This window comes from Coregonus lavaretus (genome assembly GCF_964263955.1).
Source record: "Coregonus lavaretus genome assembly, chromosome: 7".
NCBI lineage: Eukaryota > Metazoa > Chordata > Actinopteri > Salmoniformes > Salmonidae > Coregonus > Coregonus lavaretus.
Window position 1 is genome coordinate 28,437,342 of NC_139994.1, and position 24,051 is coordinate 28,461,392.

At 47.8% G+C, this 24,051-nt stretch overlaps 1 protein-coding gene across 2 annotated transcripts in view; it reads left to right on the plus strand.

The window, feature by feature from the left end:
* LOC311132206 (glutamate receptor ionotropic, kainate 5-like) overlaps window positions 1-24,051 on the plus strand; it is a gene marked incomplete at its 3' end in the record, with an annotated part of 38,001 nt that overhangs the window by 9,015 nt on the left and 4,935 nt on the right. For both annotated transcript variants that reach the window (XM_084165431.1, XM_084165432.1), the window contains exons 5-16: window positions 94-272; window positions 1,447-1,500; window positions 2,307-2,468; window positions 4,084-4,236; window positions 5,547-5,651; window positions 5,904-6,011; window positions 6,681-6,884; window positions 14,400-14,513; window positions 18,620-18,729; window positions 18,998-19,171; window positions 22,765-22,930; window positions 23,253-23,478. In XM_084165431.1, coding sequence (XP_084021557.1) covers window positions 94-272; window positions 1,447-1,500; window positions 2,307-2,468; window positions 4,084-4,236; window positions 5,547-5,651; window positions 5,904-6,011; window positions 6,681-6,884; window positions 14,400-14,513; window positions 18,620-18,729; window positions 18,998-19,171; window positions 22,765-22,930; window positions 23,253-23,478 — 1,755 coding nt within the window. The remainder of the gene's footprint in view (window positions 1-93; window positions 273-1,446; window positions 1,501-2,306; window positions 2,469-4,083; window positions 4,237-5,546; window positions 5,652-5,903; window positions 6,012-6,680; window positions 6,885-14,399; window positions 14,514-18,619; window positions 18,730-18,997; window positions 19,172-22,764; window positions 22,931-23,252; window positions 23,479-24,051) is intronic.

Below are 24,051 nucleotides of genomic sequence, written 5' to 3' on the forward strand. Positions count from 1 at the left end.
CTCTGAAATGTTTGGTTGAGGTATCACAAAATGTGTGGTTCATCAACACATACCCAGCCTCTAACTTTGACGTGCTCCGCCTCCACCCTTTAGGCCTGCTGCGATTGGAGGAGCTGGTGCGGCGCTTCCTGATCTCCCGGGAAACGCTGTCTGTCAGGATGCTGGACGAAAGCCTGGACCCCACCCCCTTGCTGAAGGAGATCAGAGACGACAAAGTGGCCACTATCATCATCGACGCCAACGCCTCCATCTCTTACCTCATCCTCCAGAAGGTCAGGACACTAACCGGGCTACAGTTACAAAGACAACTGACAACAGTGTGGTCCTCTGTAGCTCAGGTGGTAGAGCAAGGCATAGTGGGTTTGATTCTCAGAGCCACCCGTACGTAAAATGAATGCACGCGTGACTAAGTTGCTTTTGATAAAAGGCCTGCTAAATGGCATATATTATTATTATATATTATTGTTTCAAAACTTTCAAAGAATTATGTAACACTTTATTTGAAGGCTACCTAGATCTACATAAGGACATTTTACATTTACATTTTAGTCATTTATCAGACGCTCTTATCCAGAGCGACTTACAGTTAGTGAGTGCATACATTTTTATTTTTTTATACTGGAATCGAACCCACAACCCTGGCGTTGCAAATGCCATGCTCTACCAACTGAGCTACATCCCTGCCGGCCATTCCCTCCCCTACCCTGGACGACGCTGGGCCAATTGTGCGCCGCCCCATGGGTCTCCCGGTCGCGGCCGGCTACGACAGAGCCTGGATTCGAACCAGGATCTCTAGTGGCACAGCTAGCACTGCGATGCAGTGCCTTAGACCATTGCGCCACTCGGGAGGCCCGTATGAGGACATCATAACACATGTATCACTCATATATAACACATTTGTAAGCAGTACATAAACATTCCAGAAACGGAATAATGATGTTATTTAGACATAATTAATATATCTACTTATGAATCTGTTATGTATGACTTATTAATGTGCTATGAAATCTTTTTGTAGGTTTGCCTTGCCCAGCTCAATGTCATTCTCTGCAGTATAACACATAGTACCATTTATCCTACTCTATATTGCAGCCAGAAGGCACATTATGCATGCTTTTAAAGGATGTATTATTCTGTCCTGTATTCTACTGGTGGCACTACCAGTGGCACAAGTACTGTAAGCTATATAAATGCTACAAGTAGTCTTCATGTAAGTAGTGTAGATGCACGTCAAAATAGCAGACATGCGCTGTTAACTTTACATTATGTCTCAATAGCAGAGAGGTCACAGTTGTACATGTTATACACCTGCTCATGTGTATAAAGTGAACCAACTTGTTATCTGAATGCCGTATGATCAAGTTACTGCATCACCCACAATGCAGTACAGTTCAGTGTATCAGCACTGTTACCAATGACCGCCTCTCTCCTTTTCCACCCTCTCAGGCATCGGAGCTGGGGATGACTTCAGCGTTTTACAAATACATCCTCACCACCATGGTAAGAGCATACCAATCAAAATTCTCCGTACCCTACCCACTACCCTCTCTGCTCGGGCCCTGGCCGCCCGGCCTATGGATGGCTATCGCGGCGGATCTTATCTGAAATGCATGATGGGAGTGCGCAGTTTGTCATCATTATTTCCCTGCCCGGTGCATGCCCTTGTGTGAGGTGACTTACATAGCTAATAATATTTTCGACATCGTATCCCGTCCCGTCTACAGTGTAGGACGTTTTTACCGTGGTACTTACAAGGGTGTGCGCCTCACACCCCCAAGAGCAAAACGGCAGTTCCCCGAACATTGGAGAGGGACCAGAAATCTCTAAATCATGACCCTTTCATTTTCATACAGTAGCTGAATGGCACGCCACTCTACTGTCTGGAACTGGAACCATTGGTGCCCTGCCTCCCGGTACCAAAACACTGTCCCTGTATTGTACCATGGTCCTATATAGTACTGATACACTGTGGCCTTACAGTATACAGTATCACTCTGCTATTGTGAGATGCTGTGGTACACTGTTACCACTGCTCTCCAACAGCAATGAACTTTTTCAGAGGCGTATTTCAAAAATATTTCAAAAGTTTACAAATAAGAAAAATGTACTTACCCTCTTCTACCCCTATTCCACACAGCTATCTCATACCTCACTGTTGAACAATCATTTAATATAATATACATCACTGGGGGGAGTGGGAGGAACACATAAAAAATTTAAACTAACATTTTGCCCACCTGTATGGTTTAGCTAGCTCTCTCAGAATGTTAAATCCCAAGCCCCTCCCTCCCGCTTATGTCAATCAGGACTTTCCCCTGCTGCGATTGGACGACATGGTGGATGACCAGTCCAACATCGTGGGTTTCTCCATGCTCAACAGCAGCCATCCCTTCTACCTGGAGTTCATCAGGAGTCTCAACCTGTCTTGGAGGGAGGGCTGTGAACTCAGCCCCTACCCCGGCCCAGCGGTGAGAACAGCACACCTTGTATGTGGTTGTCTTTATATACTGTTACTGTTACTGTTACTCATACTCACTCTTTCTCATATACTGTACTCATATACTCTCATATACTGTAATACTCTCCCTCCATATTTACATTCACTGTAACACATATCTTCTTCAAACACTGTTATATTCTGTTTAAATAGTCTTACAGTCACTCGTATACTGATTACTTACTAATACTCATATACATTACTCAAATCGTTTTTCTCATACACTGTCACATACTGTTACTCTTATACTGTCACTCATATACTGCTACAGTAACTTACTCATATACTGCTACAGTAACTTACTCATATACTGCTACAGTAACTTACTCATATACTGCTACAGTAACTTACTCATATACTGCTACAGTAACTTACTCATATCCTGCTACAGTAACTTACTCATATCCTGGTACAGTAATTTACTTATATACTGCTACAGTAATTTACTCATATACTGTCAGCCAAGTATTTATCTTGTGTACTCTCTACTGCTAAGTTACCCACATGCTGTTACCCGTATATTTCGACTACTACCCGTATACTCTCGATACTAACTTATACTGCTCAAGCGTTATATATTTTATACTATAACAGTATCATGACATCCAATTTCACATTCCCTCATACATTCTCACTCATACACTTACTCGTATGTCCAATGCCACACATTTACTCCTACATTCTAGGTCATACACAGCAGAGGAGGCTGGTGGTAATGGCTGTAATGGAATACATGGAATGGTATCAAACACATCAAACATGGAAACCACATGTTTGACTCCCTTCCATTAATTCCAATCCAGCTATTACAATGAGCCCGTTCTCCTATAGCTCCTCCCACCAGCCTCATACACAGACTTTATCACTATTCCTTTTTACACTATCAAACTGCCAGTCGTAGTACACAGATTGCCATGCTGTCACTCACAATCATTGTGATTTACACTCTGTCAGGTTGACTGATGCCTGACCAGATGTCATTAATGTTTAAAGGATAGTTTGGGATTTTGGCATTGAGGCCCTTTATCTACTTCCCCAGAGTCAGATGAACTTGTGGATACCATTTTTATGTCTCTGCGTGCAGTTTGAAGGAAGTTGCTAATTAGCGCTAGCACAATTGCTATCTAGCGTTAGTGCAATGACTGGAAGTCTATTGGTATCTGCTAGCATGCTTCCAGTCATTGCGCTAACGCTAGTTAGCATTGGCTTGCGAAACTATCCTTAACTTCCTTCATACTGGACACAGAGACATAAAAATGGTATCCATGAGTTCATCGGACTCTGGGGAAGTAGATAAAGGGCCTCGTTGCCAAAATCCAGAAGTAATCCTTAAAGGTTTGATTGAATCACACCGCTTTGGCACAGACCACAGTGCCACCTTGTTGATTGAGTAACGTTACATCTATCTCAATGTTTCTCACTTTTAGTCTTTCTTTCTCCATCTCTCTTTCTATCTTTATGCCTGCCTCTCTCATCTTTCTCTCTCCATCTCTCTCTACCATTGTGCCTCTCTCCATCTCTCTTTCCTTCCCTCCCTCCCTCCCTTCCCCTATCCCCTTCTCCCCTTACCTCTCTCTCGCCCACAGCTCTCGTCGGCTCTCATGTTTGATGCGGTGCATGTGGTGGTGGGGGCGGTGCGTGAGCTCAACCGGAGTCAGGAGATTGGAGTGAAGCCACTCAGCTGCACCACTCCTCAGATCTGGCAGCACGGCACCAGCCTGATGAACTACCTGCGCATGGTACCAACACCTGCTCTTGCTTTACTCGATGCTGTCCCAATGCTGTCTCAATACTGTCCCGATGCTGTCTCAATACTGTCCCGATGCTGTCTCAATACTGTCCCAATGCTGTCCCAACACTGTCCCAATGCTGTCCCAACTATCCCATTTTGTATTAGCCAACATTTTGGGGGGGCCAAGGCAACAATGTAATGTTGTTGACTACAGAAACCTTTAGTTCACCTGTGTGGTTTCTCTTTACTGCATGGTGTCCCAACTAGCCAATTGTGCCACCTGCATATAAGCCAACTAGGTGCAGAGCTTAGTTGAAATATGCAATATGGCATGGTACATCCACCTGTTACTGAACACTGCCCCAACTAGAGTGGCTAGCTATTTATGCATTTGTCCCCTTAGCCAACTGAATTGACTGAGTTGGATTGGAATTGACCGCAACCCTACCAGTAGGCTAACTAGTGAATAGCACAGCTCCACTTAGCAAAACGTTAGTGCTTGAAGCACTATCCTATAACCTACCTGTCGCCTTCGTGGTTTTCGTTTGTTGCCACGTATACTACTGCTCTTGTTTTGTGGGGGTTGTTGTTGTGGGGGTTGTAGTTGTGTGTTGTGGTGTTGATGGTATTTTTTCCTACCTTCATTGCAGTGCTCTGCTGGGCAGCATATTTTCTCTCCATCCTCTCCTCCTCCTTCATTCCTCCTCTCCTATCGGAGTCTGTCACTTCTTATCTTCCCCCATTTGTTTCTCGCCTCATCTCTCTTCAGTCTCAGACAATGTTTTCTCTCTCTCCGCGCATCATTCCATCATTCGTACACTCTCTTTGGCAGTGGTTCCACTCCTCTCCTCCTTTCTTCCCCCTCCTTCCCCCGCTCTGTTGTTCCTCGTTTGGGCATCTCTCGTTCTTCCTCTCTTTTAGGGTATAATTCATCCTGAGTCTTTCTCTCCACGCTGCACCCTCTGTCTCTCTGCCTGCCTATTGTTTTAGCCATACATCTCTCTGTCTCTCTCGCCACTTTCAGCAATCTAATATACTGCTGCCAAGCCTAGCTATCGCCTGTCTGTTTGTCTGGGCTGAATCTCTCTCTCTCTCTCTCTCTCTCTGTTTGTCTGTCCCTCCCCTCTCTTTCTGTCTTACATTATTTTTCTCTCTATTTGCCACTCTCTCTCTGGCTCCTTGAAAGAATCAATTGTTTTTATCTCTCTTGCTTCCCCTCTCTCTCTCCCTCAACCCCCCCCCCCCCCCCTCTATGTCTCTCCCTCCCTCCCTCTCCCTCTCTCTCTCTCTTTCTCTTTCTCTTTCTCTTTCTCTCAGGTGGAGTATGATGGGTTGACCGGCAGGGTGGAGTTCAACAGCAAAGGCCAGAGGACAAACTACACCCTGAGGATCCTGGAGAAGCACCATGGGGGTCATAAAGAGGTCAGGGGGTCAAGGGGTAATGGGCTCAAATATGACTGGGTCATTGGGTCATGGTGGGGTCGGGGATGAATGGCTCTATTTATGAGCTGATTTGACAAGCACTGGAGTTAGATACACTATACGTATTGACTAACGCATACACATTGATCATGGGTTTAACCCTATTCTCTATCTCTTCCTCTTCATCCTCTTCATCCTCTTCTCCCAATCCATTTATCTTCTCTTTCTTTCCTCCGTCATCCCTGAGTATAGATCGGGATCTGGTACTCTAACAACACGTTGGCGATGAACTCGACGTCTCTGGACATCAACATGTCGGAGGCGCTGGCTAACAAGACGCTCATCGTCACCACCATATTGGTAAAGACATTAAGGTTTCGCAAATTTGCATTGGTAGAATGTGAAACTGTTGGTTTTCTGTTGGCCATTTTGGGTCAAACAAGATGAATTTCATTTACCAAGAACAAAAAAAAAGAGTCAGTCGGGTACACTAATCATTTTATTGTACGGTAACTTTTAAAATCAGTTCTATACACCTGATCAAGTAAGTGCTAAGTAGATGTTAATGTCATTCATGGATAATAGGTCGCTTATTGCCACTTAGTGACAAATCATTTTGCCAGTGACCTATATGCAAGAAATTACAATATATGTAAATGCTGGTATGTGCATGCATTCCAAGTGAAAAATGTGCCCTTACTAAATTCTTCAGTACACTGTTCCTTCTTTGAATTATGATGAAGAGATTTTCAGCAACTGTTGGTAGGACGATTTACATTTTAGTCATTTAGCAGACATTCTTATCCAGAGCGACTTAAAGTTAGTGCACTTATCTTAAGATAGCTACGTTAGACAGCCGCATCTCAGTCATAGTAATCAAATGTTTTCCTTAATAAGTGGCTATCAGCAAAGTCAGTGCTAGTAACAAAAGACAAGTGTGAGTATATATAATCAACACGTTTCGGTAAATGCCTTCACCGTCTTTGAATTATAGCTCTTGAATGACCTTTTGCTTTCCTTCTATTGCAGGAGAACCCGTACGTGATGCGCAAGTCCAACTACCAGGAGCTGCAAGGAAACGACCGGTACCAGGGCTTCTGTGTGGACATGTTAAGAGAGCTGTCGGACATGTTGAAGTTCTCCTTCAGGATCAAGTTGGTGGATGACGGGCTGTACGGAGCACCTGAACCAAATGGATCCTGGACAGGCATGGTGGGAGAGCTCATCGATAGGGTAAGCACACACATTTCACACACTCACGCATGCACACACTCACGCTGTCAGAAGGCGTGGATGTGGTGTAGGAATCAATCGCAGGACACAGAGGCTTAGTCTAAAAGTCTTTAGTCAAGACAAAATGACCCGGCTACAAAACAGAGCCGGAGGCACGAGAAAATTACGCACACTGCGTAAACGAGCAAAATGCAACAAACGCGCACAACAAGTGCGGACTCTCTATAAACAAAACAAATAGAGAAAAATGTACTGACTGCTCCAGCTGACAAAAGAACAACTACACACAAACACATGACAGAAACAACGAGAACTTAAAGGACACATAATCAACACTAAACGAGAACAGGTGTACCAAACAGACCAAACCAAACAAACATCGAAAACAAAGAACGGTAGCAGCTAGTACTCCGGAGACGACGACCGCCGAAGCCTGCCCGAACAAGGAGAAGGAGCAGCCTCGGCCGAAACCGTGACAGTACCCCCCCCTTGACGCGCGGCTCCAGCCGTGCGCCGACCGCGGCCTCGGGGACGACCAGGAGGACGCGGAGCAGGGCGCGTGGGATGACCACGATGGAACTCAGTCAGAAGAGACGGGTCTAAGATGTCTCTCCTCGGCACCCAGCACCGCTCCTCTGGACCGTACCCCTCCCACTCCACGAGATATTGGAGACCCCCCATCCGATGTCTCGAATCCAGGATGGACCGAACTGTGTACGCCGGAGCCCCCTCGATGTCCAGCGGGGGCGGAGGAGTCTCTCCTATCTCACAGTCCTGGAGTGGACCAGCTACCACCGGCCTGAGGAGAGACACATGGAACGAGGGGTTAATATTCTTATAATCAATAGGTAGTTGTAACCTGTAACACACCTCGTTCAACCTCCTCAGGACTTTAAAAGGCCCCACAAACCGCCGACCCAGCTTCCGGCAGGGCAGGCGGAGGGGCAGGTTTCTGGTCGAGAGCCAGACTCGATCTCCCGGTGCGTACACCGGTCCCTCACTGCGGTGGAGATCGGCGCTCGCCTTGTGTCGACGGATGGCCCGCTGCAGATGGACGTGTGCAGCGTTCCACGTCTCCTCCGAGCGCCGCACCCACTCATCCACCGCAGGGGCCTCGATCTGGCTCTGATGCCAAGGTGCCAGAGCCGGTTGGTACCCTAATACACATTGGAAAGGAGTTAGTTTGGTGGAGGAGTGGCGAAGAGAGTTCTGTGCCATCTCGGCCCAGGGAACATACCTCGCCCACTCCTCCGGCCGGCCCTGGCAATACGACCTCAGAAACCTACCCACATCCTGGTTTACCCGTTCGACCTGCCCATTGCTCTCCGGGTGGTACCCCGAGGTAAGGCTCACCGAGGCCCCCAAGCGCTCCATGAACGCTCTCCAGACTCGAGAGGTAAACTGGGGGCCTCGATCAGACACTATATCCTCGGGTACCCCGTAATGCCGGAAGACGTGAGTGAATAGAGCCTCAGCGGTCTGTAGGGCAGTAGGGAGCCCTGGCATGGGAAGGAGACGACAGGCCTTCGAGAACCGATCCACAACGACCAGGATGGTGGTATTCCCCTGGGAGGGGGGAAGGTCTGTAACAAAATCCACCGAGAGGTGAGACCAGGGTCGTTGTGGAACGGGCAGGGGTTGTAACTTACCCCGGGGCAGGTGTCTGGGTGCCTTACACTGGGCACACACCGAGCATGAGGAAACATAAACCCTCACATCCCTGGCTAACGTTGGCCACCAGTATTTAGTGCTAAGGCAGTGCACTGTCCGGCCAATACCTGGATGTCCAGAGGAGGGTGACGTGTGAGCCCAATAAATAAGTCAATCCCGAACCTCGAACGGAACGTACGTCCGACCCACAGGACACTGGGGAGGACTAGGATCGGTACGCAACCCCCGCTCGATTTCGGAGTCGACTTCCCACACCACCAGTGCCACCAGACAAGACGGCGGTAGTATGGGTGTGGGCTCAACGGACCTCTCCTCCGTGTCATACCGCCGGGACAGGGCGTCTGCCTTACCGTTCTGGGACCCAGGGATGTACGTGATCTTAAATACGAACTGGGCCAGAAACATGTTCCACCGAGCCTGGCGAGGGTTCAGTCTCCTAGCTGCCCGGATGTACTCCAGGTTCTGGTGGTCAGTCAAAATGAGGAAAGGGTGTTGAGCCCCCTCAAGCCAATGCCTCCACACCTTTAGGGCCTGTACCAGGGCTAGCAGCTCCCTGTCCCCTACGTCATAATTTCGCTCCGCCGGGCTGAGCTTTTTAGAGTAAAAAGCACAGGGACGGAGTTTAGGTGGCGTGCCAGACCGTTGCGAGAGCATGGCCCCTATACCGGCCTCAGACGCGTCCACCTCGACCTGGAATGGTAGCGCGGGATCCGGATGCGCCAGCACCGGAGCCGAAGTAAACAGGTCCTTCAGTCTCCCAAAAGCCCTATCAGCCTCAGCAGACCACTGCAAGCGCACCGGACGCCCCTTAAGAAGGGACGTTATGGGAGCTGCCACCTGTCCAAAACCCCGGATAAACCTCCTGTAGAAATTCGCAAACCCCAAGAACCGCTGCACCTCTTTAACGGTGGTTGGGGTTTGCCAATTACGCACGGCAGACACTCGGTCAACCTCCATCTTCACCCCTGACGCAGACAACTGATAACCCAAAAAGGAGACAGACTCCTGGAAAAACAGACATTTCTCTGCCTTGACATATAGGTCATGCTCCAACAACCTCCTCAACACTCGGCGCACCAGGGCTACATGCTCGGCTTGGGTAGAAGAGTACACCAGAATGTCGTCAATGTACACGACCACTCCTTGCCCCTGCATATTCCGGAAGATCTCATCTACGAAGGATTGGAAGACTGAAGGAGCATTCATTAACCCGTATGGCATGACGAGATACTCGTAATGACCCGAGGTGGTACTAAATGCTGTCTTCCATTCGTCTCCCTCCCTAATGCGCACCAAGTTGTAGGCGCTCCTGAGGTCCAACTTTGTGAAGAACCGCGCTCCGTGTAATGACTCCGTCATAGTCGCAATCAGAGGGAGTGGATAACTATATTTCACAGTAATCTGATTGAGACTGCGGTAATCAATACACGGGCGCAAACCCCCATCTTTTTTCTTCACAAAAAAGAAGCTTGAGGACGCAGGGGAAGTGGAGGGCCGTATGTATCCCTGTCTCAGAGACTCGGCTATATAAGTCTCCATAGCTCTCTTCTCCTCTTGAGACAAAGGATACACATGGCTCCGCGGAAGCGCAGCTCCTACCTGGAGGTCTATCGCACAATCCCCCTGTCTATGTGGTGGCAATTGCGTCGCCCTCGCCTTGCTAAACACAAGTGCTAAATCCTCATACTCGGGGGGAACGTGCATTGCGGGCACTTGGTTTGGACTCTCCACCGAGGTCGCCCCCACGGAAACACCCAGACATCGCCCCACACACTGGGCAGACCACTCCTTAAGAGCCCTCTGTTGCCACGAAATAGAGGGATTATGGGTCATCAACCAGGGAAGCCCCAGCACCACCGGATACGCAGGAGAGTCGATAAGATATAGCTGAATAGTCTCCTCATGACCCTCCCCATCCTAAGTGGCGCTGTGACCTCCCTAATCAACCCCGATCCCAACGGACGGCTATCTAGAGCATGTAAAGGGAAAGGATTGTTGACAGGAAGGAGAGGAATCCCTAACTCTACACAAAATTTCCGATCTACAAAATTCCCGGCTGCGCCTGAATCTACTAGCGCCTTATGCTGGGAACGAGGTGCAACCTGTGGAAAACAAACAGGTATGTTTAGGTGCACAACAGAGAGCTCTGGGTAAGTGGGGCGCCTACTCACCTGGAAGGACTCCCCAGTGCGTGGCCTGCCGTCTCATCCCCTTGGAGACCCCCCCCAGCACCTAGCCGCAGTGTGTCCTCCACGGCCACAGTTGGTACAGGAGGTGGCCCCCTTCGGACTCCTTCTCCTCTCCTCTCTAGCGCCAGCACCCCCGAGCTCCATAGGACTCGGCTCGGAGGTGCTGGAGGGTGGAATGGACGACCCCCACTCAGGACGTCCGCGGGTAGCCAGCAGGGTGTCGAGACGAATGGCCATGTCCACCAACTGGTCAAATGTAAGGGTGGTGTCCCTGCAAGCCAACTCACGACGGACGTCCTCCCGTAGGCTGCATCGGAAGTGGTCTATGAGGGCCCGCTCATTCCACCCTGCATCTGCCGCTAGAGTCCGGAACTCCAGTGCAAACTTCTGGGCGCTCCTCCTCCCCTGTCGGAGGTAGAATAGACGCTCTCCCGCCGCTTTCCCCTCAGGTGGATGGTCGAACACAGCCCTGAAGCGACGGGAGAACTCCGCATAGGTGATCGCCGCGGCGTCTATCCTCCTCCATTCGGCGTTGGCCCATTCCAACGCCTTGCCGGTGAGACAGGAGATGAGGGCGGAAACACTCTCGTGTCCCGAGAGCGCCGGGTGTACGGTGGCTAGGTAGAGTTCTACTTGTAGGAGAAAACCCTGACACCCGGCAGCGGTGCCATCATATGCCCTCGGGAGCGAGAGCCGAATCCCACTGTGTTCCGGAGCTTGGACGAACGGACTGACCGGTGATGGTGGTAAGGTAGGAGGAGGCGCGGGTACCCAACTGGTCTCCAGTCGATGCAGGGTATTCATCACTCCCTGCAGAGCGGTTGTGATTTGGGCTATCCTGTCATCCTGTCCGCAGACGCGCTCCTCCCATGACTCGGTCGCTGCTGCTGCTCCTGCTGATTCCATGATTGGTGTGTAGTTCTGTCAGAAGGCGTGGATGTGGTGTAGGAATCAATCGCAGGACACAGAGGCTTAGTCCAAAAGTCTTTAGTCAAGACAAAATGACCCGGCTACAAAACAGAGCCGGAGGCACGAGAAAATTACGCACACTGCGTAAACGAGCAAAATGCAACAAACGCGCACAACAAGTGCGGACTTTCTATAAACAAAACAAATAGAGAAAAATGTACTGACTGCTCCAGCTGACAAAAGAACAACTACACACAAACACATGACAGAAACAACGAGAACTTAAAGGACACATAATATACACTAAACGAGAACAGGTGTACCAAACAGACCAAACCAAACAAACATCGAAAACAAAGAACGGTAGCAGCTAGTACTCCGGAGACGACGACCGCCGAAGCCTGCCCGAACAAGGAGAAGGAGCAGCCTCGGCCGAAACCGTGACACACGCAAACACACACACGCACACACAAATACCATCTAGAAGACTGGCTGTCAAAGTGGGTCAATAGGGTGGGTCTTCAATCAGTCAAAGTCAGCCTTAGATAATCGCCATGGTAACTAAGGAGAAGCCAGGTTAAAATCCTTGGTCTTGGAGAGCTATAGGGATGTGCAGGCTTTGCCCCAGCTCTGCACTACAATACCTGATACAATTCATCTAAGATGTGGATTAGTTGATTAATTTAATCAGGTGTTAGTTCTGGGATGGAACAAAAACCTGCTAAGCTCTCTAGTACTGTGGTTGGTGACCACTGATCAAAGGGTGTGAAGTTTTACATATCAATTCAAGTCTGCTAATAGTCGGGTTAACCTGTAGCTGTTACTGGTAAGAACGTATGGATACAGAGCTGGTGGCTTTCAGACCACAGTCAGAGCTAGGGTTGCAAAATTCAGTTAACTTTCCCCAAATTCCCCTTTTCCAAAAATCCTGGTTGGAGGATTCCCAGATTTCCTGCTTATTCCCTTGTAATTCCAGGAATCTTCCAACCAGAATTTCTGGACAACGGAGGAATTTTGCATCCCTAGTCACAGCTTTTACAACATATAGTTTGTTTATGAAACACAACTCTCCCGTAAATATTCCCTTGTCATAGCAACTGACGAAGCAAAATGTACTGCAATCCGCAAGGCACTCAATGCTCTTTCAACTGCTCTTGCCGTAACAACAACACAGCGTCTAGCACTACTGTTTCTATTTTGTTTGTGACTGCGAAGGATATTTTCGCCACAAAGCCATATACCCACCCGTTACTTCTACCACCATTGCTGTTGCCATAACATCGTTTAGAGCTAATGTTGCCACAACTCAAAACGACAACTGCAATTACTGATGCTATCTGTGTGATTGCTGGCCATATCTCGACTCCCGATAGCGTCTAATAATGCTGGTATATTTAATGGTAATGATAATGACGTCCGTAATGGCCTTACTTTCCCCTTGTGTGAGTGGGGTTGGTGGGGTAGTGGAGCCTTGCGTGACCCAACCAACTCGTTAAGAGGCTAATCTAATGTCTCTGTTGCACACAAGTGTGCATAAACACTGTAAGCGCGCACACACACACTCTTGGTGGCACACGGACAGACACACACCGAAGGATATGCAGAGTGAGCCCTCACACACACACATTCCACGAAAACACACACTCTCTCACTTGGTTTTTAAATATGCATAGTTATGCAATAACCACACACACACAAACTAACATTCCCTAAACACTTAATTGAATAACACACTAACCCACCCCCCTCTCTCCCGCTCTTCTCTCCTGGTACTGCCTGATGAAAGTGGGTGAAACTCGTTAATGAGTATGTCCTCGTTAATCAATGAATCTGTAATTAAGGAACAGAGAGGTGTCTGGGGTCTTGTTTTTGTTGGATCAGCCATTCACTCTATGGTGACTCTATGTCCTCTATGGTGTTTCCCGCCCCTCTCCTTCCTCTCTACCTCGCTCTTGAAGAATCTTCCCCTCCTCCTCTTACACCTTACGGAGTCTACACTCACCCCTGCTGAGCTCCTACATGTCAAGACTGCTTTCAAGTCCTCCTTGATAACCCCAATTGACCCCTTTTTTATCTGTATCTCTTCATCTCTCTGCTCTCTCTTCCTCTTTCTTCGACTCCCCTCTGTCTTATATCTGTCGGCCTCTATATGTTCCTCTCGATCTGTTGTTTTCTCTCTCTTTCTCTGTATTTTCTCTCCCTCTCTCCCTCTCTCTCTCTTGCTCTCTCTTTATCTCACTCTCCTTTCTCTCTCTCTCTCTCTCTCTCTCTCTCTCTCTCGCTCTCTCTCTCTCTCGCTCTCTCTCTCTCTTCCCCCTTCTCTTTCTCTTTATCTCTCTCTTTCTTTCTCTCTCTCTCTCTCCTTTCTCTCGCTCTCTGTCTCTCCTTTCTCTGTCTCTCTCTCTCTGTCTCCCCCCCTTCTCTCTCACCCTTCTCTCTCTCTCTCCCCCTTCTCTCTCTCTCTCTCTTTCTCTCTATCTCTCTCTCCTTTCTCTCTCTCTCTATCTGTCTCTCCTTTCTCTGTCTCTCTTTCTCTCTCCCCCTTCTCTCTCTCTCTCTCTCTCTCGCTCTTTTCTCTCTCTCTCTCTCTCTCTCTCGCTCTCTCTCTCTCTCTCCTTTCTCTCTTTCTCTCTCTCTCTCTCTCTCTCTCCTTTCGCTCTTTCTCTCTCTCTGTCTCTCTCTGTCTACACCCCCCCCCCCCCCCCCCTCCCCGCTTTCCCCCTATCCATCTCCCTCTCTCCTACAGAAAGCAGATCTGGCGGTAGCTGGGTTCACCATCACCTCAGAGAGGGAGAAGGTCATAGATTTCTCCAAACCCTTCATGTCTCTGGGCATCAGCATCCTGTATAGAGTCCATTTGGTAAGATGACCACGGAGACCAATCTATTTAGTTATGATTTACCACTATGGGTTAGGCACTGTCATTGACTACAGATTATGTGTGCTGTACTATGTTGGTGCTTTTCCACTGTGGGAGTTTTCACTGCTCTTCCCAAGTCCTTAGTGTCAGTCCTAGCTATGAAAACGCAATTTCCCCAGTATAACACCAGAAGGCCATGGAAAGCCTCAGGCTGGACCAGGGCTGCAGTGGAAAATGCACACTTTTGTACATTGTTCCCTATATGGCTTAGTTGTTACTACGTCGGGTAACACTTTAGTTGTGTGCCTATAAACTGTTTATAGACCATTAAAAAATGGTTTGGTAGTAAACTGTCTATCAGCTGTGGATGTATTTACTAACATTGGCGAGTACAGTACATGTATAAATAATTTCTTATGAGGACACATAATCATATACAAGTCAATACGATGAATAGGCTATTTTCAAAATATAGCATGATGATTATAAGTAGTTCATAAGCAGACCTTAAACTAAAGTGTCACCCAACCGTATTCATCCAAAAAGCAATTATCATATATGGACAACAAACAAGCCACATTACTCTGTAGCAGGGTTTCATTTAGACAGTGGTTTGAAGTACTTAAGTAAAAATACTTTAAAGTACTACTTAAGTAGTTTTTTGGGGTATCTGTACTTTACTTTACTATTTATATTTTTGACTACTTTTACTTTTACTTCACTACATTCCTAAAGACAATTATGTACTTTTTACTCCATACAATTTTCCTGACACCCAAAAGTACATTTTACATTTTGAATGCTTAGCAGGACAGGAAAATGGTCCAATTCACGCACTTATCAAGAGAACATCCCAAGAGAATGGTGCCATCTGGTTTGCTTAATATAAGGAATTTTAAAATATTTATAATTTTACTTTTACATTTTAGCGATTACATTTACTTTTGATACTTAAATATATTTAAAACCAAATACTTTTAGACTTTTACTCAAGTAGTATTTTACTGGGTGACTTTCACTTTTACTTGAGTCATTTTCTATTAAGGTATCTTTACTTTAACTAAAGTATGAGTTGGTTACTTTTTCCACCACTGCATTTAGATTATGGTTTTTAATATTTAACAGAATATGCAAATCGAGGATGCAACAATGTGCGGTTCCTTCTTACCGAATTCTGATGGACACTTTGAAGATTTTAGAATAACTGTCCACATTTACTTTTCCTCAGCCAACAAGACCAGTAACAAGCAGCAAAATCCCTAGCCTATGTAAATCTACTATCCCCCATAGTAGAAAAATTGACCTATTCTATTGGTCAGTTGGTCGAGAAAGAAATAGCCTATTCCAAACAGACTCTGGGACGGTTGTGGGATGATAGCTCCCAAATTCATCCAACCAGTAGGCCTAGGCTACATAAAAAACGTAGGAAAGCAATGAGTCTGATGCAACAGATCAGAACGTTTAGCTTAAAATGTTGATAAACGATTATTTCTTCACATTATAAGCGCAGCAATGCCCACAAGGCAGTAGACTACGTGCCCATGTTTGTTCCATAATGCAATTAGCGGGAAAACACCGTTGTCAAAAGGGCACGGCACATGCAAGTGGTTTCTTGTGACAAAGATGAAAATATCCGTTAGAAATTTAGAAAGAGAGGAGATCTAATATGCTACTTTGAAGCAAGGTAAGACATGCCTAATAATATGTATTAAAACGTTCAGGTTTCAAACAATTAAGTATTCGTTTTCAAAATGCAGCTGCCTCCAGCTCATTGCAAAGTGGTGTGTGACACGCTGATGATGCAAGCCTGCCTTCCGTTGCCTTTTGACTAGCATCTCTCGCACTGTCTGACAGATTTTCAGCTCAAAGGCTCTGTATCTGTATGCTGTAAGCAAGCGTGTGTTAAATAAGATACATTGCATTCGGAAAGTATTCAGACCCCTTGACTTTATCTACATTTTGTTTTGTTACAGCCTTATTCTAAAATTGATTAAATTACTTTTTCCCCTCATCAATCAACACACAATACCCCATAATGACAAAGCAAAAACATGTTTTTAGAATTTTTTGCTTATTTCTTGAAAATAAAAAACACCTTATTTACATAAGTATTTAGACCCTTTGCTATTAGACTCGAAATTGAGCTCAGGTGCATCCTGTTTCCAACGATCATCCTTGAGATGTTTCTACAACTTGATTGGAGTCCACCTGTGGTAAATTCAATTGATTGTACATGATTTGGAAAGGCACACACCTGTCTATATAAGGTCCCACAGTTGACAGTGCATGTCAGAGCAAAAACCAAGCCATGAGGTCGAAGGAATTGTCCGTAGAGCTCCAAGACAGGATTGTGTCGAGGCACAGATCTGGGGAAGGGTACCAAACAATGTCTGCAGCATTGAAGGTCCCCAAGAACACAGTGGCCTCTATCATTCTTAAATGGGAGAAGTTTGGAACCACGAAGACTCTTCCTAGAGCTGGCCGCCCGGCCAACCTGAGCAATTGAGGGAGAAGGGCCTTGGTCAGGGAGGTGACCAAGAACCTGATGGTCACTCTGACAGAGCTCTAGAGTTCCTCAGTGGAGATGGGAGAACCTTCCAGAAGGACAACCATTTCTGCAGCACTCCACCAATCAGGCCTTTATGGTAGAGTGGCCAGACGGAAGACACTCCTCAGTAAAAGGCACATGACAGCCCGCTTGGAGTTTGCCAAAAGGCACCTAAAGGACTCTCGTACCATGAGAAACAAGATGATCTGGTCTGATGAAACCAAGATTTAACTCTTTGGCCTGAATGCCAAGCGTCACGTCTGGAGGAAACCAGGCACCATCTCTACGGTGAATCATGGTGGTGGTGGCAGTATCATGCTGTGGGGATGTTTTTCAGTGGTAGGGACTGGGAGACTAGTCAGGACCGAGGGAAAGATTAATGGAGCAAAGTACAGAGAGATCCTTGATGAAAACCTGCTCCAGAGTGCTCAGGACCTCAAATTGGGGTGAAGGTTCACCTTCCAACAGGACAACGACCCTAAGCACACAGCCAAGACAACGTAGGAGTGGCTTCGGGACAAAGTCTCTGAATGTCCTTGAGTGGCCCAGCCAGAGCCCAGACTTGAACCCGATCTAATATCTCTGGAGAGACCTGAAAATAGCTGTGCGGCGACGCTCCCCATCCAACCTGATAGAGCTTGAGAGGATCTGCAGAGAAGAATGGGAGAAACTCCCCAAATACAGGTGTGCCAAGCTTGTAGCGTCATACCCAAGAAGACTCAAGGCTGTAATCGCTGCCAAAGGTGCTTCAACAAAGTACTGAGTAAAGGGTCTAAATACTTATGTAAATGTTATATTTCCATTTTCTTTTCTTTTTTTACAGTTTTTTTGTGTTTTTGTTTTTTACTGTTTTTGCTTTGTCATTATGGGGTATTGTGTGTAGATTGATGAGGGGGGAAAAACGATTTTATAAATTTTTAGAATAAGGCTGTAACCTAACAAAATGTGGAAAAAGTCAAGGTGTCTGAATACTTTCCGAATGAGCCAATTTAATTCCACAAAATTATGCAAATGAACTTATAGACCAATAAGCATGCCCAGTCAAATGCATTTCCATCAACTGGTATTTCCTTCAAAGAATAGGCTAAAAAGCATTATTTTGCAATGGGATTTTTTCTTCTTCTCCTGGACAATTGGACAGCAGCGATTTTATTTTTAGGCTTTTCTATTTTTTTATAGGCCAAAAGCCGGCTATTACTGGCTAACGGAAACCCTGCTCTGTAGTCAAGTATATTCCATCCCCCAAGGGTTTACAGAGAATACAGGAAAACCATTATCAATTTAATTACTCAAGCTGTCCTCTGTCGTATTCATTAGGCACCAAATGGAAGAAAACGGACTGAAACAGGGAGGGACTACCTGAACCTGTCCAATAAGAAACACTTGTTTTCATTTTCTATTGCTACATTGTGCCCTAATGGATATGGTCCTGTACTCACATTGCCCAGTCTGTAATGAAATCAATGCCATTACCTTGTCCACTTGTGTTTGAAATCTGAAGTGCACCATCTGGTATTGATCCTCATTAACACCATCTTTGTCTTCGTCCTCCAATCAGGGACGGAAGCCAGGTTATTTCTCCTTCCTGGACCCGTTCTCTCCAGCCGTGTGGCTCTTCATGCTGCTGGCCTACCTGGCTGTCAGCTGTGTGCTCTTTCTAGCCGCCAGGTAACTAATTATGCCACCTAGTGGGCTGGGGGGACACCTCAACTTGCATACACTCTAGATAGAATAGACTGGGACCAGGTTATACAGAGGTCGCATCACATATCTAATGTGGCTCTAAGTCTCCTTTCCCTCATCTACTTATGTAATAGAGAGGAGTGAAAGGCAATTTTGGGAATCCTTATTCACTCATTTAGACATGATGAGATGATGTATAAATCATGTGTTGAAGATTAAATAGTCCACCTCTCTCTCTTTGTCCACCTCCCAGGTTGAGTCCGTATGAGTGGTACAACCCCCACCCATGTCTGATGGGGCGCAAGGACATGCTGGAGAACCAGTACACCCTGGGCAACAGCCTGTGGTTCCCCGTGGGAGGCTTCATGCAGCAGGGCTCTGAGATCATGCCCCGCGCCCTGTCCACACGCTGCGTCTCCGGGGTCTGGTGAGTGTGTATGGGGTGTGTGGGAGGGTGGGTTGGGGGGGGGGGGGGGTGTGCACGTGCGCGTGTGTGTCTAGCTACAGTATCAACCTCTGTATTCCTTCCTCCTCCCCTCCTCCACTTTACTCTTTACTCTTTTCCCAAAGATACTGTTCATCAGATCAACCAGATGGCAGTCATATACTGATGGGAATTATATTATACCGCATTATACAATGGGTGGGTCTAATCCTGGATGCTGATTGGTTAAAACTGCATTCCAGCCGGTGTCTATTACACAAGTTACCACCGGCTAAATCTATGACGTTGAAATGCCTATTTACTCTGTTCCATCTGACTGCACAATCCACTGTCTCATCAGCCCAGCCAGGCAATTCATATACTATATCTACACTGTAAAAAGCATCTAGACATTATCTCCCATTGGTAATAACCTTGATGTTATAACCTAATCATGCTAATATATATTCCAAACACAGGCTTCTCGGGCATTATCACTTAAGTACACTCTTAGAAAAAAGGGTTCCAAAAGGGTTCTTCGGCTGTCCCCATAGGAGAACACTTTTTGGTTCCAGGTAGAACCTTTTTGGGTTCCAGGTAGAACCCTTTTGGGTTCCATGTAGAACCCTCTGTGGAAAGGGTTCTACACAGAACACAAAATAGTTCTACCTGGAACCAAAAAGGGTTCTTCAAAAGGTTCTCCTATGGGGACAGCAGAATAACACATTTTTTCTAAAAGTGTATTTCACCAAACCTCACCACTTTTTACTCTAGTTAGTTAGCTCCATTAACTCTAAATTGTCTGTCACGCCCTGGCTCTGGGGACTCTGTTATGTTGAGCCAGGGTGTGTAGAGTCTATGTTTTGTGTTTCTATGTTCAGGATCTAGTTCATTGTGTTTCTATGTTGGCTGGGGTGGTTCTCAATCAGAGGCAACGAGAATCAGCTGTTGCTTGTTGTCTCTGATTGGGACCCATACTTAGGCAGCCATTTGGGCATTTGTGTTGGTGGGATCTTGTTCCGTGTTGGTTTGTGTATGTACCCAAGGACTTCACGTATCGTTTTGTTGTTTTTGTTTGTGTGGTGAATAATAATAAAAGATGTTCGCATTCCACGCTGCGCATTGGTCCACTCCTTTTGATGATCGTGACAGAAGATCCCACCATAACAGGACCAAGCAGCGTGTCCAGGAGCAGACAGCCTGGACTTGGGAGGAGATATTGGACGGGAAAGGGTCCTGGACTTGGGAGGAGATCCAGGCCGGTATGGATCGCCGTCCTTGGGAGGAGACGGTGGAGGCGCGCCGTAGAGAGGAGCAGCGGCGCCAACCGGGCCGACGTCGGACACGCAAGAGGCAACCCCAAGAAATGTTTAGAGGGGGGCACACGGCATGGACGACGGGGCTGCTGGAGGCAGCTACAGGGTGAGTTTGGGGATTAGGAGAGGAGGCCACCGGGTTTGGGGGGCCGGAAGGGAGGTTGGCGGAGCCTAGAGGTAGAGCAGAGCCAACTCCCCGTACTCAGGCTAGGCAGCGTGAGACTGGGCAGGTTCCGAGATATGCGGAGCTGCGTACTGTACCGCGAGTGGTCCGGCACAGTCCGGTACGTCCTGTGCGAGCACCACACACGTGTCGTGCTAAGGTGGGCATGCAGCCAGGACGGAGTGTGCCGGCTCAACGCTCATGGCCTCCAGTACCCCTCCTCGGTCCCGGATATCCTGCGCCAGTGTCACGTGCTGTTGTGCCACGTGTACACAGCCCTGTACGTCCTGTGCTGATGCCTCACACAGAGTGTGTTAGGATAGGCATTCAGCCAGGACGGGTTGTGTCAGCTCTTCGCTCCAGACCTCCAGTCCATCTCCACAGCCCGGTCCGGCCTGTTCCTGCCCCTCGCACCAAGCCAATGGTGCACGTCGCCAGCCCGGTCCGGCCTGTTCCTGCCCCTCGCACCAAGCCAATGGTGCGCGTCGCCAGCCCGGCCTGGCCTGTTCCTGCTCCCCGCACCAAGCCAATGGTGCGCGTTGCCAGCCCGGCCCGGCCTGTTCCTGCTCCCCGCACCAAGCCTATGGTGCGCGTCGCCAGCCCGGCCCGGCCTGTACCTGCTCCCCGCACCAAGCCTATGGTGCGTGTCGCCAGCCCGGCCCGGCCTGTTCCTGCTCCCCACACCAAGCCAATGGTGCGCGTCGCCAGCCCGGCCCGGCCTGTTCCTGCTCCCCGCACCAAGCCAATGGTGCGCGTCGCCAGCCCGGCCTGTTCCTGCTCCCCGCACCAAGCCTATGGTGCGCGTCGCCAGCCCGGTCCAGCCCGTTCCTGCTCCCCGCACCAAGCCAGGGGTGCGCGTCGTCAGCCCGGTCCGGCCCATTCCTGCTTCCCGCACCAAGCCTGGGGTGCGTGTCGTCACCGGCGTGTCGTCACCGGTTCACCGATGCCTGGTCAGGTACCGGTCAGCTGCTCCACACCGGAGCCTAAGCAATCCGCTCCACCGATGTCCAGTCCAGCTCCAGCCAGCGGAGCCAGACCAGACCAGGGGCACTACGGGGGGGTTATTAGAGGGTGGTGGTCACGCCCGGAGCCGGATCCGCCTCCGAGGAGGAATGCCCACCCGGCCCTCCCCTGTTCGGTTTATGTTTGGCGCGGTCGCAGTCCGCGCCTTTGGGGGGGGGGGTACTGTCACGCCCTGGCTCTGGGACTCTGTTATGTTGAGCCAGGGTGTGTAGAGTCTATGTTTTGTGTTTCTATGTTCAGGATCTAGTTGATGTGTTTCTATGTTGGCCGGGGTGGTTCTCAATCAGAGGCAACGTGAATCAGCTGTTGCTTGTTGTCTCTGATTGGGACCCATACTTAGGCAGCCGTTTGGGCATTTGTGTTGGTGGGATCTTGTTCCGTGTTGGTTTGTGTATGTACCCAAGGACTTCACGTATCGTTTTGTTGTTTTTGTTCGTGTGGTGAATAATAATAAAAGATGTTCGCATTCCACGCTGCGCATTGGTCCACTCCTTTTGACGATCGTGACATTGTCTTGATACTGCAATGCACTGTTCAGAATAAAACTGTGTTCAACCTAAAGGTTAAAGTAGTACAATAAGTTCGTTTTTTTGATAATTATGTAGATGCTCAGACAATCAACAAACGTTCCATTAGATCAGTGCTTTCAACTGGAACTTTTGACATGAAAACATGAATCAGACAGCACTCTGTGAATGGAAAGATTTCAACGATTTGACATTTGACCTTTACAATGATTCAGAACAAGACCAAAACTTTGAGGTGTAATACAATGGGGTGGTATACTGGACACAGATGAAGACCATTTCTGGACAAGGGTTTCAAAATTCTGGTAACTTACCCAATTTTCCTAGGTTTTTCAGAAATCCTGGGTGGAAGATTCCAAGAATCAGTCGGGAATAAGGAGTGAATAAGCAGGAAATGCAACCATGATTTCTCGAAAACCTGCAAATTTTGAGAAAGCTACCGTAATTCTGCCACACTATTCTGGACTAACAACTAAGACCATATAGGCTTTTTAGCCCAGGAGTAGGCTTAACTTTTCCATAGTGTAACTTGTAATAATATGCCTGTCCTCTGTCCCTCCCTCCCAGGTGGGCGTTCACTCTAATCATCATCTCCTCCTACACGGCCAACCTGGCAGCTTTCCTTACAGTTCAGAGGATGGAGGTGCCCATCGAGTCGCCTGACGACCTGGCTGACCAGACCAACATCCAGTACGGGACCATACAAGGAGGCTCCACCATGACCTTCTTTATGGTAGGGATTGTGTGTGTATGTGGGCGCCCCCAACCCCCCCTTTCAAAATGCAAAATTCTCTTAGCCTCATTGCAAAATGTGAAGAATAGCATAATATTAGTTATAAAACTGCATTTTTTCTCTCTGCCCCATTGCGATATGTGTAGAATTGCAGGAAGTGTGTGTGTGTGTGTGTGTGTGTGTGTGAGAGAGGTGCAGGAAAGATGGGGGTTCATGTGTATTTGGTGGGGGTACGTGTGTTTGTGACGCACTGGATCACAAAACGTTTGGACTTTTCCCCTTCTTTTCTTGCCATGGCAACCTTCAACACACATATAAACAGAACTCCCGCTACCAGACGTACCAGCGCATGTGGAACTACATGCATTCCAAGCAGCCCAGTGTGTTTGTGAAGAGCACGGAAGAAGGCATCGCCCGCGTGGTCAACTCTAAATACGCCTTCCTGCTGGAGAGCACCATGAACGAGTACCACCGCCGCCTCAACTGTAACCTCACCCAAATAGGAGGTCTGCTCGACACCAAGGGCTACGGCATCGGCATGCCCCTGGGTGAGTGGAGAGGGAGTGTGGTGGGGGGGGGAGAATGAGGGAAGGAGAGAGGGATGGGGTAGATCTTGGTGTCTTGTGGTCCTCTGTAGCTCAGCTGGTAGAGCACGGCGCTTGTAACGCCAAGGTAGTGGGTTCGATCCCCGGGACCACCCATACACAAAAATGTATGCACGCATGACTGTAAGTCGCTTTGGATAAAAGCGTCTGCGAAATGGCATATTATATTATTATATTATAGATCTGGGAGAGAGAGAGTATTTCACCCAGATAGAAGGCATGCTGGACTCCAAGGGCTACGACCCAAACCACCAAGAGCTCTCATCTTATTTGATGCAATTCCATCTAATTTACCATGTTATTACACCTTGACTTTATCCCCGCTGTCTCATTTCATTTTGATGATCAAATGTAACCTTGCATGTTCTTGCTGGAGGCCCACTTTAATATCAAACCCACATGGCCCAGATTGAATCCTGGCTACATATTATAGCCTTGGGGCAAATGACCAGACAGGTCACTCTGTTTTAGCCTCCCACCATATCCCTCATCTCTTTCATCTGTTAAGCCCTCTAA